Source organism: Entelurus aequoreus, linkage group LG04 (genome assembly GCF_033978785.1).
Source record: "Entelurus aequoreus isolate RoL-2023_Sb linkage group LG04, RoL_Eaeq_v1.1, whole genome shotgun sequence".
Lineage (NCBI taxonomy): Eukaryota > Metazoa > Chordata > Actinopteri > Syngnathiformes > Syngnathidae > Entelurus > Entelurus aequoreus.
The window spans coordinates 18,154,029-18,172,557 of NC_084734.1; the positions used below are offsets into that span (position 1 = coordinate 18,154,029).

Here is an 18,529-nt window from a genome sequence, read left to right on the forward strand (position 1 = left end):
TCGGATGGGCTGATCAACGATGCGTGGGATGTCTTCTCCGCTGATGGTCGTTTCTCTCCCCCTTTCGCATTGAGAGGCTCCTTGACTTCTGAGGCTTGAACTTCATCCTGGCCCAGGTGATCAGCTCATCCAGCCTCTTAAGTAGCCTGGATTTGAATGGGGCGGTTCGTAGCAGGCAGGTGATGTCATCCATATAGTTCCTTAGGGGCGGGAGCCTCTGGCCTGCAGGCAGCCGGACACCACCCACCACCTGCATTGCCCCGATCAGGATGACCTCGAAAGCTGCCACAAAGAGGATGGGGGAAATGGATCATCCCATTGCGATCCCTACCTCCAGTTGTTGCCAGCCAGTAGTCACCTTCTTCAGTGCAAAGCACATGTGCATGTCCTGGAAGTAGATCTTGATCATGGTCCTGATGTTGTCTGGGATGTAGAAGAATTCCATGGCATAGTCTATGAGAAGGTGGGGGGCACTGACCCATAGGGATTGGCTAAATCTAACCATATGACGTGCAGATCATTCTTCTCCCTCTTAGTGGTCTGGATCTGTTACCAAATCATAGAAGCATGCTCTACGCAACCAGGAAAACCTGGAATCCCGGCTTTCTGGCAGCTGGTGTCAATGTAGTTGTTCTCCGTGAGGTAGGTAGTCAATCTTTTCGCCATCACAGAAAAGAAGACTTTTCCCTCCACATTCAGTAGGGCTATGCTCCTGAACTGCTCGATTTGGCGTTCTGTTGTTTGGAAATAGAAACTGCCACTGCCCTCTGCCATTTGGATGGTATGGTCTGCTTAGTCCAGGCTCTACCTCTGCAACATTGGGCCCGTTGGCACTGTGGTTGTCTACCCGGCCTTGGATCCCATTTGTCTGACCTGCCCTTACCGGGGCAGTGCAAGGTTGCATCAGGCTCCCACCACCACACTTCTTCTTTCCCATGTGGATGTGAAGTCCCCTTAAAGTTGTTGTTTTCTCCCAGCCGCACCCACACTTCCTTGGGATCTTCTCTTTTGCCGATATCCTTGCGGCCGTTACCGTGTGATCCGTCCTTGTTGGCCCTTCTTTCATCCCGCCTCTCGGAGGGCCTTTGGGTTGTTTTCTCTCCCGGTGCGTCTATCCTGCTGCCACCAGTCTCTCCTGGTTGTCCTCCAGTCTTCCCTGGACTCCAACTGCTCTATTCACAGTAGCCACTGTCTCCAGAAATGCATTTTAATTACAGCAAGGTGGTCTTGCCGCTGGGCCTTAGGCCTGTCGCACCTCCACCGGTGCCTGTGGTGGACTGTGCATGACAGGGACGTCCTCTTCCCTGAGGCAGGCCTAAAAATTTCGGTTCGGTACGTACCTCGGTTTAGAGGTCACGGTTCGGTTCATTTTCGGTACAGTAAAAAAACAACAAAATATACATTTTTGGGTTATTTATTTACCAAATTTGCAAAATCTTCCACCAAACATGTTTTTTTTAGTGGAATATTTGATGTGAAGTAATCGGAACCTTGGATAGGTCAATAATTCATAGTAACATTGATTTTGATTCAATATTATGTTTTGATCAATGACAGCTTTGTTTTATTAGTCAACATTGCAACTTTTTCTAAATTACATTTAACCTTTAAGCTTTTTTATTTCACTTTTGTTATGTTTTTTATTTTATTTTAATAGTATTTTTAGAATGTGCCGTGGGCCTTTAAAACATTAGCTGTGGGCCGCAAATGGCCTCCGGGGCACACTTTTGACGCCCCTACTATAGATAATAAAAAATAAAATCTGATAAATCTATGGATAAAAAGCAGAGCCTGGCGACGCGTGCGCGTTTATCATAACTCTCTCGCTCTCTCTGTCTCTGCCCCTCCCTCACGAATGCTGTTGCGCACACAATTTGTTTTGTTTTTAACCCCTTCTTAACCCTGAACATACATTGAAAATACACGCAACCCTAACTCAAAATGCCGGACATTTGAGGTATTTAAAAAACTCCGCCCTGACAGCTCCGCAAAAGAGGATGTAAGGTCAGTCTATCATAGCCCGTTAGCTGCTAGCATGCCATGTGTTGTGCCTCGGTGTGCATTGTTTACACAACGTTAGTTACGCTACGTAATATGTCCGTGTGGAAACTCGTTCGGTAAACCTCCGAACCGAACCGGAACCCCCGTACCGAAACGGTTCAATACAAATACACGTACCGTTACACCCCTAATATATATATATATATATATATATATATATATATATATATATATATATATATATATATATATATATATATATATATATATATATATATATATATATATATATATATATATATATATATACATATATATGTATATATATATATACACAGTGTTTCCCATAAACTGCGAAGATACTTGTGTCTGTGGGGGCGTGGCTATGGGCGTGGTCACCATGACACCATCGAGTAATTTGCATAATTTAATGATATGATTTTCTCTAAAAAGGCTCAAAAAATGTATACTTACTAATTAATAATAACATCCATCCATCCATCCATTTTACAATATAATTACAACACTTTATGTACATATTTATATACAGATTTGAACAATAAGTTATTCACTGAAATATATTTATTAATTGTGGTTCTTACAAAAAATATATCTTATAAAAATATAAAAGCTAAAATGACTCTTAAAGCTCTGCCCCTTTAATTAGTGCATACTAAATAATTTAACTTTAGCCTACTACTACAACCATATTATTTACCAGCAACATAAAGTGAAACAGAGGCAGAGGTGTCCTGCCACAGTCAGTAACAAATAAACAGAAAACAGTAGTGGTGGTAGATAGACACAAAGCTTCATCAAACATCTGATCCACTGAACAAAGAGCTCCAAAAATCTTGATCCTACACTTATCTTTTGTAAAGTAAATCTGAACAGCCGATATGGGCATCTACATCAACTATATGATTTGCCTGACAAGCTGGACAGGACAAAAAATTAAAAAAAAATTAAAATAATAATAATAATTTAAAAAAATAAAAAAATATTTTAAAAAAATATTTTTTTTGTGGCGGCCTTAATTCTTTCGTGGCGGGCCGCAACAAATAAATGAATGTGTGGGAAACACTGATATATATATATTAGGGCTGCGAATCTTTGGGTGTCCCACGATTCGATTCAATATCGATTCTTGGGGTCACGATTCGATTCAAAATCGATTTTTTCCGATTCAAAATCGATTTTTTCCGATTCAACGCGATTCTCGATTCAAAAACGATATTTTCCCGATTCAAAACGATTCTCTATTAATTCAATACATAGGATTTCAGCAGGATCTACCCCAGTCTAGTAGATTTTTGTAAAAAACTTTTATAATTGTAAAGGAAAATGTTTTATCAACTGATTGCAATAATGTAAAATTGTTTTAACTATTAAATGAACCAAAAATATGACTTATTTTATCTTTGTAAAAATATTGGACACAGTGTGTTGTCAAGCTTATGAGATGCGATGCAAGTGTAAGCCACTGTGACACTATTGTTAATTTTTTTTTATTTTTTATAAATGTCTAATGATAATGTCAATGAGGGATTTTTAATCACTGCTATGTTGAAATTGTAACTAATATTGATACGGTTGTTGATAATATTAATTTTGTTTCACTACTTTTGGATTGTTCTGTGTTGTGTTTGTGTCTCCTCTCAATTGCTCTGTTTATTGCTGTTCTGAGTGTTGCTGGGTCGGGTTTGGTTTTAGAATTGGATTACATTTTTATGGTATTGCTGTGTATTGTTTTGTTGGATTTATTCATTTAAAAAATTAATACATTAAAAAAAAAAAATCTATTTTTTAAAAATGAGAATCGATTCTGAATCGCACAACGTGAGAATCGCGATTCAAATTCGAATCGATTTTTTCTCACACCCCTAATATATATATATATATATATATATATACACATATACATACACACACACACACACACACACACACACACACAGTATATACACACATATACATATACACACTAGTGTTGTAACGATACCAATATTTAGGTACCGGAACTAAAATTATTTCGGTACTTTTCGGTACTTTTCTAAATAAAGTGGACCACAAAAAAATTGGCTTAAATTTAACAAAAAATCTTAGGATACATTAAACATATGTTTCTTATTGCAGTTAAGTCCTTAAATAGAATAGTGAACATACTAGACAACTTGTCTTTTAGTAGTAAGTAAACAAACAAAGGCTCCTAATTAGTCTGCTGACGTATGCAGCCCATTTTTCTTCAAGTGCCTCCTTATTGTGCATCTTGAAACAGCCACACCACAATTTTTCAGAGAGTCCTGTATTTCAGCTGAAGTTATTTGTGGATTTTTCTTTGCATCTCGAACAATTGTCCTGGCAGTTGTGGCTGAAATCTTTGCTGGTCTACCTGAATCCCTCAATTTCTACTTCTTAATCAGCGTTTGAATACTGCTGATTGGCATTCTCAATTCCTTGGATATCTTTTTATACCCCTTTCCTGTTTTATGCAGTTCAATTACCTTTTCTCGCAGATCCTTTGACAATTATTGTTGCCTTCCCCATGACCCCATGAAACATCTGTGAAAGATGCAATGGTCTGTCAGAAGCCCAGAAACTCACTGACCTTTTATACACACACATTAATTACAAATAAACAGGTCACAGGTGAGGATTGGATCCTTGATTAGCCATTCAAACCTGTTTGTGTCAACTTTTGTGCATGTTATCAGATCAAAGTCACTGGGGTATGTAAACTTTTGATCAGGGTCATTTGGGTACTTTCTTTTGTCATTTTGATTTAAAAAGAGTAAACACAGTTGTTTAACAATAAATAGCTTCACACAACCATTAAGCATGAGTGGAAGAAAGGTTTTTGGGTTATCATTCATATTCTCTGAAGAATGCCTAGAAATCATACATTCTCCCAGGGTATGTAAACTTATGAGCACAACTGTATATATACACACACACACACACACACACACACATACATACATACATACATACATACATACATGCATGCATATATGCATGCATGCATATATATATATATATATATATATATATATATATATATATATATATATATATATATATATATATATATATATATATATATATATATATATATATATATATCAAAATGGACATGAGTGTGTTAATCGCCCGTTAAAAAAATGTGTGCCGTTACTGAAATTAAAAGTTAACGCGTCATCACTTCAACTTTAACAGTCGTAATATATATATACATACATACATTCATACATACATGTATATATTATTTAACACTTTTTTGTTTGTTTTTTTAAAGACAGAACTTTGTGGTTTTATTATTGCCTGATGTCAACATTTTTTTCTTCTTGCTGTTTTCTCAATTTTTTGTTTTTTGTAATGTGCCTAGGGCCAATAACAAACGAGTTACGCACCACAGATGGCCTCTGTGCTGCACTTTGAGCACCCCTGCTGTAGAGGCTAACAGTTTACTATAGTCTTAGTACTGTAGTATATTTGTTCATCCTATGGTCACGTATGGGACGCGAGTCAGCAGTAGTAAAATCAGCTGTTCACCTGGCGGGTTTTTCCTTTTTGATAAAGAGGGAATAAACGGGGAAGTCCTTCTTTAACTGCCGCTTTGTTTTATCATATATTACTGCCTTTGCTCATGTCAATGTATACTTTTTTTGTATATAAATCGACAAAAAATCCGTACTTTGGAACAATGTTAACGGACTGCAGTATTTGGGTTCTTAGCTTCCTGTTGCAGTTGAGCGATGGTGATGATGACGGTGGGCTCCGTGACCGCTGGACAAGCCTCGGCCCGACACCGGCAAGTCCAGACGGGCCGCTCAACTTTACGTAACCTTACAGTTTGTGGAAGACGTGGCAGAACTTCCAGCAGAGCACCACATTGCTGAAGAGAGGAAGCCGGTTGATTGCTGCCCAGAAAGTCTGAGCGCCTTTCTTATGAAACTCCCATCGCATGCAGGAGGATGCTAGAAAATGTTTGATGCATTGCAACTGTCAGTCTTATTGCATTGTTGCATCTCGATGATTTTTGTGCACGTCATGCCATGTGCGTTTACGAGATAAGCGGGTGAAGTGTCCGGCCATGCTCGGGTGGTGTGGCTGAAGTGTCGAGAGCAGCGGGATGTGAGGCTGAAGAAAGAGAGGCGAGGCGTGCGGGCGTGTTCAGGGGTTAAAATGTGTGCCCGTTGGCGGGTCTGTTGGCCACTCTCCGGGTGAGGATGTCACTAATGTCATATTAAAACTTTATTTTTTCTAATAATTTCGCAATCGACCAGTATGGTTCCAAAGATCGACTGCTTTAGAGAAAAACTGCACTTTTTAAATGTTGCCTATCATATCAAGTAAGACAAGAACACATGTCTTTTTTTATGCATTCTACGGCAAGTACGAGGTGGCAAACAATGAAGCTAATAGGAGTAATCTATTACTATAAAGCCCTCAAAAAAACATTGAAAACCCCCCAACTATGCGCCATTTACATGTCGTAACCGGCACATTACCTAAGTATTAGCGATGTTGTTATATGCGCTAACACAGAGGAACTACTTTTGGCGGTGCTGTAATCATAGAGAGGTACAGTAATTAGCTTATGTAGCTATTGAAATTCTGAGCCAGTGAGCTGCTGCATCGCCTCTGAATTGGTAAAAGTTAATTCTAGATTATAAACCATGCCTCTCACCTGTATAGTAGAGAATGTAGGGTGGCCATTAGCCGAACAGGTGGTAAACTTTGAACACCCCATCAGTCGGCATCCCACTGACAGCAGTCATTGTACAGTAAGTGATTGTTTTATTATGTTCGTAGATTGTATATCTTGGTTAGCACTTAGCAATAGCGCTACTTGCTGGATCTGCTTATCACTGAGCTTCTAAAACTTGTGGCTCATCTTCCTTATATTCAGGCTCAAAAATATAAGGTTCTGGATCATAATTATTCCCATGTAGCCTTTGTTGACTCCAATAAAGTCTGCCATGATTAATAATAGCTATAGTAATTGTTATTGTAAAAGGGAATAGTGAACGTTCTGATGAGTCTGTGAAATTAATACGCCGCTGCATGCTTACAATGACCAAAATATGTGAATATTACAATAGAGTGAATCCCTTTAGCTACATGGTTAGCTGAATCTTGCTAGCATTTCATTACGAATTAGAATGCATTAAAAAAAAACATTTGTGCTTGTCTCACATAAGGATTGTGAATGATAAACAAAATTCCCAAAAACTGCAGTTCCCATTAGTTTGGTTCATTATTTGGACATGAATACAAGATGTGTGTAACTAGATTTTGGGATGGTTGATTCAAATTAAGTATATCTATGGAAAGAGGCGCTTCTCTTCTTGAAAGTGTTAATTTCTTGAATCCTTTTGTGATCAGTTGTGGTTAAAGATTGTTGTAGTCCTTCTGGTGAAGACATAGATCTCACCAACTGGATTCTTCTGCCGAGTTAAATGTCTCGGAGTGAATGAGCTAACGGGCCATGGCCCTCTCAGTATGAGGCAGTGTTTTAAAAACTTCCAGCTAGCGCTAATGGACTTATCAGCAGGCTCAGCTATTGCAACAGTTAACAGAGCAAAACATGTTGACGACTACGGCGCAGCATTAGTTCCAGCGCATTAGACACAAATAAGCGTGGCTTGCGCGCCCTCGCAGCGACTTCACCTCAAAAAACGCGGAGCGTGCACGCTTACACCACAATAGCGTCTATGAGCGCGTTGTCATTTTGCTGCAAGACATGTTGACTTTGAAGGGACGCATCAAGAGTTGAACTAAAGAAGCATGTAAAGTCAAAATAAATTGCGTGATTAATCTGCTTATATACTTATTTATATTTTGTTTATATATTTTTATTAATGCTATAATGCTATGATATCTTTTTTGTTATTAATCACATGAGTTAACTTGTTATTTTTGACAGCCCTGATGTATATACATATACACATGTATATACATATATATAAATATACACATATAAACATATACATATATACACATATACATATATAAACACATTTACTGTACATCAATACACACATACTTATATACACACATATACATATACACACATGTATTTTATATATATATATATATATATATATATATATATATATATATATATATATATATATATATATATATATATATATATATATATATATATATATATATATATATATATATATATATATATATATATATATATACATATACTAGGGCTGTCCAACAGTCAAAATATTTAATCGCGATTAATCGCATTCTGTTCATAGTAAACTCAAAATAAATCATGATTAATCACAGACAGGTATAATTTTTCATCATTAATAAGTGTACCCTAGACCAGGCCTGGGCAATTATTTCGACTTGGGGGCCACATTTAGAGAAAAAAAATGTGTCTGGGGGCCGGTATACCTATTTTTAGGAACACTAATACAAAACCTCACAATAATGTCTGATTGAATGCTAAAAACGTTATGACAGACCGCCTTAAAAAACGTAATGGAATTTTTAAATTTTTCTATGAATGATAAAACACTGAATATTGGCAAAATATGAATGTCACATCCCAAAAATGCAACAAACAGTGAAATATAAACGCGAAGGGTACAACATAAACCCACCTACTGAAATTTGCTGAATTTCCCCCAGGGATTAATAAAGTACTTTATATTGTATTCTATTCTATTCTATATATCACTAAGCTTTAGAACTTGCTATATAAATAAACATTGATTGATTGATTGATTGTGAAAATGTCCTTCCGCGTCTGTGGAAACGCTTCCCGCCCACACGGCTTGGTGCCTCGTCTGAGCTGCTGTGACTTAAATTACCATAGTAACTAATTAGATGACCATAGTAACTAATTAAATTACCATAGTAACTGGTAAATCATCCATAAGCGCAGATTCCAACCATTGAAATACTTTGTATAGTTGAAGACTTACGATCATTAGAAAACATGACTGCACATCATAATGGCAGCTACATTTTCCATCTTAAAGATCTAAAAAAATTATTTGGGAATGTCCGGCGGGCCAGATTGAAAAGCTCAACGGGCCGCATGTGTCCCCCGGGCCTTAATTTTCCGAGGCCTGCCCTAGACAGATAATTTTTTTTTGGGGGGGGGGGGCTATTTCAGCTGTAATCTGTAATAATTCTACCTAAATAAATGCTTCTGATATTCTGTCAATGGGTTCATATTGCTGCATGACAACGTTTTAACCTTCTCTACTAATTAATAAAATGTTATATTGAGCCTGCTAATCATTCTATAATCGAGGACTCAACCAGAACATGTTATAAAATAATTTACACAATACTTCAGCCAGCAAACCCCCTAAATTGCAAAAAATACCTGTGGCGGTACGGGCCTGGTCGATATGACTTCATCGCATGATTTGATATGATACATACATTCTTTAAGCTTTTTCACTTTGCATCAGTCCATCTTAAGATGAGCTTGGACCCAGTGAAGCCGGCGGCTTTTCTGGGTGCTGCTGATAAGTTTATGTCAAAGTCGACCAGCCTCTCGATCCATGGCCAAATTTGTGACTACCAGGTGAGAGATGCATGAATTGCAATCTAGAATGAACTTTTACCAAGTTTGAGACGGGGCAAAAGCAGCCGCCGGCTCAGTTTCAACAATAGCAGCATAAGCTAGTAGTTAGCTAACTGCTATGAATGCGCCGCCAAAATAGGCCCTTTGCGTTAAGGCTTATAATAACAATATCATTCATATTTGGTTAATTTTCAGGTCACGACATGTAAATGGATTATTGTTGGCGGTTTCTGGATGTTTTATAGAGGGTTTTATGGGTGCAATAGAGGACCGTTGACCTGTTAGATATTTATTTGTGTTCTTGTCTTGTATAAGGTTTGTAAATCATCATCACATAATTTTCCAATGTTTGCGTCCTTCCAGTATGACAGATTTGATTATACGGTCAGAGAGCAGAAGCTTTCCTCCAGTGACGTCATCCAACCCCGAATGTACTGAAATTGCCTAAGATGTTCTGAGCATAATATTCTAAATGGCCGACTGAATTTGTGGCATGTTGTGACGTTTCGACGGTATTTTTACAAACTTTGCGGATTGTAAATACAATAGGATATGGTTTAATGGACAAAATGAAACACAATGAGCATATAAATTCAACTTGTATTTCCATTATACTGGTACTTTAACAAAGTAATTAACAAGTAGATTAGTACCAGTCTAAAGAGAGTATAGTGTAACAATGTCTGTTATGTAGCGGCCATGAGTACACGTAGGGTAAGGGCGGATTTATCTATAAATCGGTTGCTACCAAGGGGAGTATCAGTATATGATCGATACTGCAGTGATTTTTTTACCATAACATCTACAGTCTTAGACAGTGTAGATGTGATCAGTATCAGTTTCAGCTGGTTTCACTCATGGATGGTTTGTATTGAAATCAGCGGCATAAACTCTGATCGGAACATCCCTATAAATATATGTACAAAAAATATATACATTTGTATATACACTGCAAAAGAGTTGAGACTGAAGCAACAACACCTCTGCTGGTTGCTTATTGGCCTCCAAGCTGTAATTATTGTACATTATGAAACATTTTGATTGTAACAGCAGCCACATTTTGATTCACTTTTCTATTTTTGCACACATTTAAATGCTGTACAACCTCCGAGTCCTGCCTCCAGTTCCCACACTTTATCCCGTCTTTATATCAGAAATGCCGGATTACAACCTTTTCTCCTCTGTCTCTGTTTGAGCTTGCAGGTTTTTTCCCCGACTAGTCTTAAGCACATTAACTGACAGATGTGCTAAAAGTTCAAAAGCATCCTCAAAAGCTTTGTGACGCTTCAAAACGAGCAATTTACCACAGACTAAAAAGAGGATGGATTGTGAGAGAAATAAAAGCACCATAGCAACATTTCTTAATCCATTACTTCTTTCAAGCAGCAGCTGATGTTCCTCCTGCTAGATCACTGACATTTTCAAACATCCTCACATGTTTGCACACAAACTCACCTCCTCCTCTCCCGCTTGCCGCCTTTCTTGGCACCACCGCCAACACAGATGGTGATGGGAGACACATAACACAAACACGGAATGGCAGCATTTGGCGTCCATGATGCACATTTCGTCTCACCGTCATTGCTTATGAATCTCAAATATCATCCAGCCAAATAATATCTACACTCTCAATCTATAATACATGCCCATTTATACAACAATTAAAATGGATGTCATCTCCAGTGAACATATCATTTATGAAGGGACAAGCGGTAGAAATGGATGGATGGATGGATGGACTTCTGTTTGGGTTGTTAAACAATAATGACACACGCAGTCTGCTGTTCTAAGAGCCTTCTGCCTAGAGCGCTAGTCAAAGATCCTCTCTATGCCAAAACCACTCTGCCTTTTTTAAGAAAATATTGCCAAAAGCACTGATCAGAGATCATCTTTAAACAGGGTTACCATTTTTGAGGACCTACTGCAAAAACACAAGTCAAAGTTGCTCTGTGACAAAACCACTCTGTTTTAAAGGACCTATTGCCAAAAGCTTTGATCGAAGATCCTCTATAGGACAGAACCTCACTGCTGTGTTTAAGAACCTAATTACAAAAGCTCTAATCAAAAATGTACTATACGACAGGACCACTCTGCTGTTTTTAAGAACCTACTTTCAAATGACAAGATGACAGTACTCTGCTGTTTTAAGGACCTACTAAAAAAAAACACACGAGTCAAAGTTCCGCTATATGACAATAGCACTCTGTTGTTTTTAAGATGCTATTGCCAAAAGCACTGATCAAAGATCCTCTATACCAGTGTTTTTCAACCACTGTGCCGCGGCACACTAGTGTACCGTGAGATATTGTTTCGTGTGCTGTGGGAAATTATATAATTTCACCTAAGGGTTAAAAATATTTTTTGCAAACCAGTAATTATTGTCTGTGCGGTCAAGAGCTCGGCAGAGTAACTGTGTAATACTCTTCCATGTCAGTAGGTGGCAGCAGGTAACTAATTGCTTTGTAGATGTCGGGAACATGGTTTGTGTGATCACAATATGCAGACGACAGCGGGAGGCAGTGTGCAGGTAAAAAGGTATCTAATGCTTAAACCCAAAATAAACAAAAGGCATTGAAGCTTAGGGATGGCTAAGCAAAACCAAACTAAAACTGAACTGGCTGAAAAGTAAACAATAACAGAATGCTGGATGACAGCAAAGACGTACAGCGTGTGGAGCAGACGGCGTCCATAAAGTACATCGTACATGACAATCAACACCTAAATAGGAGCGCAAGACAAGAATTAAAACACTACTCACAGGAAAACACCAAAACACTCAAAATAAGTCACAGCGTGATGTGACAGGTTGTGACAGTACACCTACTTTGAGACAAGAGCTATAGTGATGCATGGTTGGTTATGGTTTGAATTTATATCCAAGCATTGTGAGAATGACTTTTTACTGTCAATATCGGTTGCTGAGTTTCATTGTTTGTTTTCTGCTTGTGGTGTGCCTCAGGATTTTTTTCAATTAAAAAAATGTGCCTTGGCTGAGAAAAGGTTGAAGAACACTGCTCTATACAACAGGATCACTCTGCTATTTTTGAGGATCTACTGCAAAAACTGCTAGTCACAGTTCTCCTGTATCACGAAACCACTCTGCTCTTTCCAAATAAATTAGTCAAAGTTTCTCTATATGACAGGATCGCTGTGCTGTTTAAAAAAAAACGACTGCCAAAAACACAGATCAAAGATCAACAATATACTACTGTTTTTTAGAAGTGAGGGACGCATTGACTCTGTCACAAATAAATGACACAAGGTCAAAGTGTGTAGCAGCTTGTTGACAATATTTCCAAAAACGTCTCGAATTTCTCATTGATCGTCCATCCAGTCCCCCTCCCCTTAGAATAATCAATGGTAATCATAACACTTACCAGCTGCATGCCACAGATGAAGGCCAAGGTGCACCTGCCACTGCAGCACCCCATGTCGTCCTCCGCCTGTCCCCAGAATAACAATCCTCCGAATCCAATCCTTTCCTTCCCTTCTGCAAGGCGTTCTTGGGAGTCTGGCTGCCCAGGTAGAGGTGCTCACAGATGAGCCTGTGGAAGTGGAGGGTGGCCCCTGGGGCTGAGCAGCAGCAAAAGATGGACGCTTGCCTCAGGAATTTGATTTATCAACTGGCGTGGTGCATTCTTCATTTTTCCATAATAACAGGAACACAGGTGCAAATGTGCGGCAAGCTACAAAGAAAAGTTGAAGACTATAAAGTCAGGTGTCATCTTCAAAACTGCTTAACCAGGATTGAATCAATCAATGCAGTTCCGATTGTTATCTTGTTAAACAGTGTAGGTAATACCACTAATAATAAATCATTAGATTTAAGCCGGAAGCGGCTAATTTGTCTGAAGGCTGTCCGGAAGCAGGTAAAAGTGTCCCTCACATTAAGTCGCGGACACCAGGCGACAATATCCTTCGAGGCGGCGACCGGAGTGGAAGTGTCAGCGGTCCTTCACGTCCTCCTCCCCCGGCTGCTGCTGCTCCTCGGCGGGTTCATGTCGCTCTCAGCTCGGCCGTCACTCCGGTTAACACAGTCGACCTCCGGACCATTTAATACCAAAATGAGCACGGGTTTTTTTTTTGGCTAAAACGGACGCAGTGACGCTCCAATAGTGAGATTTTAGAAGAGAAATCAAGTGTAAGTTTTGGCTGGTCTTGATAGAGTGAACCGGACAGACAATAGGACACAAAAAGAGCGAGCATCCAACAACAGACAGCCGTGATGAGCAGTGTCTCTCTCGCCTGCCATATGTCAACCTCCTATAGTGAGCCACATGACAATTCCGGGTGAGACTTTCAAAACAAGACTTCTATGCAACCGTCACACTATAAAAGGGCGATGTAACTTCCGGTTTTGTTTCAAACTAATGCATGCTATTTACTGAAATGTTGTTTTGTCTTCCCTCTTTATTATTTCTTGTTTACTTACTTGCTACTTTATGTCCTTATGTGTTCTCTAATGTTTCCCTCTTTTCTAATATTAAGATGGCGCTACTAATGGCCGCCACTGCCATGGTACTGCATTCTCTCGTAGTGGTTGCCTTTTTCTTTATTTATTTTTATTTTTATTGTATTTTTTCTCTCACATTGAACAAAGAGAGCACAGTCTACCAAGTCAAATTCCTTATGTGTTAAACATACTTGGCCAATAAAGCTGATTCTGATTCTGATTCTGATATGTCAATAAGGCTTGGCTATAATTTTTTTTTATTTTACCAAATAAAAGTCATAAATTATATTAACAGCAATATACAGTATTTACACCAAGGACCTTCTAGAATAATGCTGCTCAAAGATTCTCTATATGACAGGTTTCTGTTTTTAACAATCTACTGCCAAAAACACGATTCAAAGATCCTCTATATAACAATCTGCTGCTGATTTGAACAATCGACTACCAAAAACACTTGTCACAATCTTCTCTATATGACAGACTGGGCTGTTTTGAACGATCCGTCCATCCATCCATCCATCCATTTTCTACCGCTTGTCCCTTTTTGGAGTCGCGGGGGGTGCTGGTGCCTATCTCAGCTGCATTCGGGCGGAAGGCGGGGTACGCCCTGGACAAGTCGCCACCTCATTACAGGGCCAACACAGATAGACAGACAACATTCACACTCACATTCACACACTAGGACCAATTTAGTGTTGCCAATCAACCTATCCCCAGGTGCATGTCTCCACACAGAAAGAACAAATGCCAAAAACACGACTCAAAGATCCTCTTTGCAACAGGCTGCTGCTGATTTTAACAATTTCCTGCCAAAAACACCAACCAAATATTTTCTATTTGACAGACTGGTGCTAATTTTAAAAATCTACTGCCAAAAACATTAGTCAAAGATCCTTTATGGCTGCTGCTGTTTTTAACAATCTCTTACCAAAAACACTAGTCAATGATCAACTCTATGACAGACTGATGCGGACCTCTTGTGAAAACATTGACAGGTGGCTATTTCAATAATCTACTGCCAAAAACATTTGTCAAAAATGTTCAATGTGACAGGCTGCTGTTTTTAAGAATCTACTACCAAAAATAGTTGTCAATGATCATCTAAATAACAGGCTGCTATAGGGATGGGAATCGGAAACGTTCCCATTGTATCAATTCCTGGGAATTGCTTGCCATTTTTTCGGGGGAAGATGACGTCATCACGAAAAGTATGTAGAGACGTCAGACAGCAACATGGCGGCGCTCGGGCGAAGAAGGACTCTGAAGTTTGCCGACCTTTTACTAAAAAAGACCGCAACAGCGCTACTTGTAATAATTCCAAGGTTGTTATTTCAGCAAGAGGAGGACATACGAGCAAGATGCTGACACATTTGAACATACAGCATGCAATGAAAGTCGCATTTTAGAACCGCGCCGATCTCATCCTAGGCAACAGCAGTCCAGCCCATCCATCCATTTTCTACCGCTTGTCCCTTTCGGGGTCGCGGGGGGTCGCTGGAGCGGAAAGCGGGGTACACCCTAGACTAGTCGCCACCTCATCGCAGGGCCAACACAGATAGACAGACAACATTCACACTCACATTCACACACTAGGGCTTATTTAGTGTTGCCAATCATCCGTGTGGAGTTTGCATTTCTCCCCGTGACTGCGTGGGTTCCCTCTGGGTACTCCGGCTTCCTCCCACCTCCAAAGACATGCACCTGGAGATAGGTTGATTGGCAACACTAAATTAGCCCTAGCGTGTGAATGTGAGTGTGAATGTTGTCTGTCTATCTGTTGGCCCTGCGATGAGGTGGCGACTTATCCAGGGTCTACTCCACCTTCTGCCCGAATGCAGCTGGGATAGGCTCCAGCACCCCCCGCCGGCCCCAGAGGGACAAGTGATAGAAAATGGATGAATGCCTTCTTATTCAGATGAAAATGATGAGACATATTCTGACCAGTTTGGAGGCTTTTCACTGCAGCAGGGAAGAATACCACTCGGCCAGGAATGACGAACGTCACCGAAGAGTGACAAAGTTTGTGGTCAAAAGCACAATTTGCCTCCTTCGGTAGGTGACTGTTCAATTGTAGTCAGGGACAAGTTGCATGTTTTCTTACAACCACATTTTCGCTCAGTCATATTATACAGGTGGAGCTCATAAAATTAGAGTATTATGTAAAAGTCCATTCATGTCAGCAATCAACTTCAAATGTGAAACTAATATGTGATATGAACTCATTACATGCAAAGTGACATTTGTCAGGCCTCTATTTAATATTTTGATGATCACATTTTCTGAGATTTTTAATTCAAGGTTTTCATTGGCTATATAAGCCGCAATCATCAACATTATATCAAGAGAAGGCTTGAAATATATCGTGTTGCATGTTATGAGCCTATGTTATTGTTTCACCTTGTAAATCTAAACAAGCCTTTGCACAGTATATTTTTTAGGCGGGTGACAAAGATTCTTAAAAGTTTAAAACATTTTATGAAATGTTACACTCCTGTGTAATTTCCAAATATGTTTTATTTTGTTGTATTCTACAGAATTATTTTTTAAATATATATTTCAGAATAGTTTTTTATATGCTGAGACCTCACTATTGGCTATGTAAGGTCATGTTACCTCTAAACTAAACAAAATTGATGCTAATCCACCTTTTTGTTATCTTTTTTTCCAATTAAGAATCAAAAAGAGAACCGATGAAGAACCGACTCGTTAAGCAGAATTAAAAGTGGGATCGGAACTGGAAAAATGTTATCAAATCCCATCCCTCCAGACTGCTGCTGTTTTCAATAACGTAGTGCAAAAAACACTCGTCAAAGATCCTCTATGGCTGCTGCTGATCACTAGACAGACTGTTGTTTTTAAGAATCGATACTGCCAAAAACGCTGTTCAAAGATGATTTTGTAAACTGTAGTCTTCTTTGATGGCATTTCAAATAAGCAAGTAGTTTAAAGGACTAGTACTAATAGGGATTCATGTATTTGCCATTTCTTGATTTTGTGTAGTCAAGAGTGGTTTTATTTTGAAAGTCTCCATGTGCATCCTGGCTGCGTGTGACTTGAAGTGGCTGATGTTCCGCTCAGCAGGGATCCTTTCAGTCATGTTATGCACAAGGCCGGGCATATGGCCTTCAGCCATACTAATAAACATATGATGTCCCCAAACCCACGCAAACCCCCCCACCCTCCCTCCCCCAGTTCCCCTATTGCACCCAGCAGAGATCATCTTTCAGTTTTCGGCATCATCCATTTGTCATAATTCCTCATTAACACTAGAAGTCCCAGCATTTTTCTGTCTACCTAGAAGACCCAGAGAGGGGTCATTTGGCCCGACGCTTTTCCCGAATACACTAATCACTCATTTTGTTATGGTAATGAGGCTGTTAGGGGCAGTTTGTCTAGGTAGACAGAAAAATTATACATGTGGGAAATGCCGAAAGGAGCAATGGCAGTGCCAGGATTGTGAGTGACTGCTCAAATGTATGTCAGTCACGTTTACATGGACATGGTTTTTCATTCTTTGTAAATATGCTTTTTTCTTTGTAAATTTTTTTTTTTAAACTATTTTTGGCACACAAAAATAACAATTGCTTCTGCAACAACCCTCCACACCAAAACTGGGAAAACAGTTGCTTTTTCATTCTTTGTAAATATGTTTTGTTTTGTATTTTTTTTAACAATAAATGTCAGAGTGTTGATCCCTTCATTCTGTTGATCCTTGCAAAAACACACACAACCTACCTCAGAACTAAAGCTTGAGCTGTAAGGTCCCCTCCCCCACACAGGCTCAAGTGGCCCCCTGCCGTGTGCCACTAACAGCCACATTTTCATAACAAAAGGAGTGTCCACAGGGGGGACTAGGGGTCAAATGACCCTCTTGTGTGTTTTCTAGGTAAAAATGTCAATTGACCCTTCTCTGGGACTTCGCGTGTTAACAACTAAAGGCTTACATGTTAACAAGATCCATCCATCCATTTTCTACCACTTGTCCCTTTTGGGGTCGCGGGGGGTGCTGGAGCCTATCTCAGCTACATTCGGGCGCTAGGCGGGGTACACCCTGGACAAGTCGCCACCTCATCACAGGGCCAACACAGATAGACAGACAACATTCACACTCACATTCACACACAAGATATTGATGTTAAATACATAATAGGCGCAGTTTAACAAATTTCATATCCTGTGTTAAATATTGCTGCACAATTATTATCCAGCAATTATGCCTTCAGTTGAGGTGCCTTCTGGCGGTGGGAGGGGGGGCGGGGGGGGGGGGGGGGGGGCTCATTAAGAACACTTCATTTAGCACAGCACTGCTCTGCTGTTTTTATCTACCTTTTTGGTAGGTCCTTAAAAACAGCACAGCATTCTTGTCTCTACTGTATGTCCTTATGTCTGTCATCTATTTATTCACAATCGAGGGTTTTCATGGTAACTTCCTGACTTAATTGCCCCTTTAAAACTTCACCTGGGTAGTATATCATGCACTGTCATGACCGCAACAACATAGCACA

The 18,529-nt window shown here is 39.4% G+C and overlaps 1 protein-coding gene across 3 annotated transcripts in view; it reads right to left on the reverse strand.

The window, feature by feature from the left end:
* Positions 1-13,827, reverse strand: part of LOC133648349 (sodium/potassium-transporting ATPase subunit beta-1-interacting protein 2) — a 215,877-nt gene extending 202,050 nt beyond the window's left edge. For 2 of the 3 annotated variants that reach the window (XR_009825851.1, XM_062044349.1), the window contains exon 1: positions 12,946-13,827. Coding sequence is in view for 2 of the 3 variants with exons in the window: in XM_062044349.1 (XP_061900333.1) it covers positions 12,946-12,999 (54 nt within the window). In the remaining variant the exon portion in view is untranslated. The remainder of the gene's footprint in view (positions 1-12,945) is intronic. The other variant, XM_062044350.1, reaches the window with a different exon arrangement.
* Between the last annotated feature and the right edge of the window lie 4,702 nt (positions 13,828-18,529).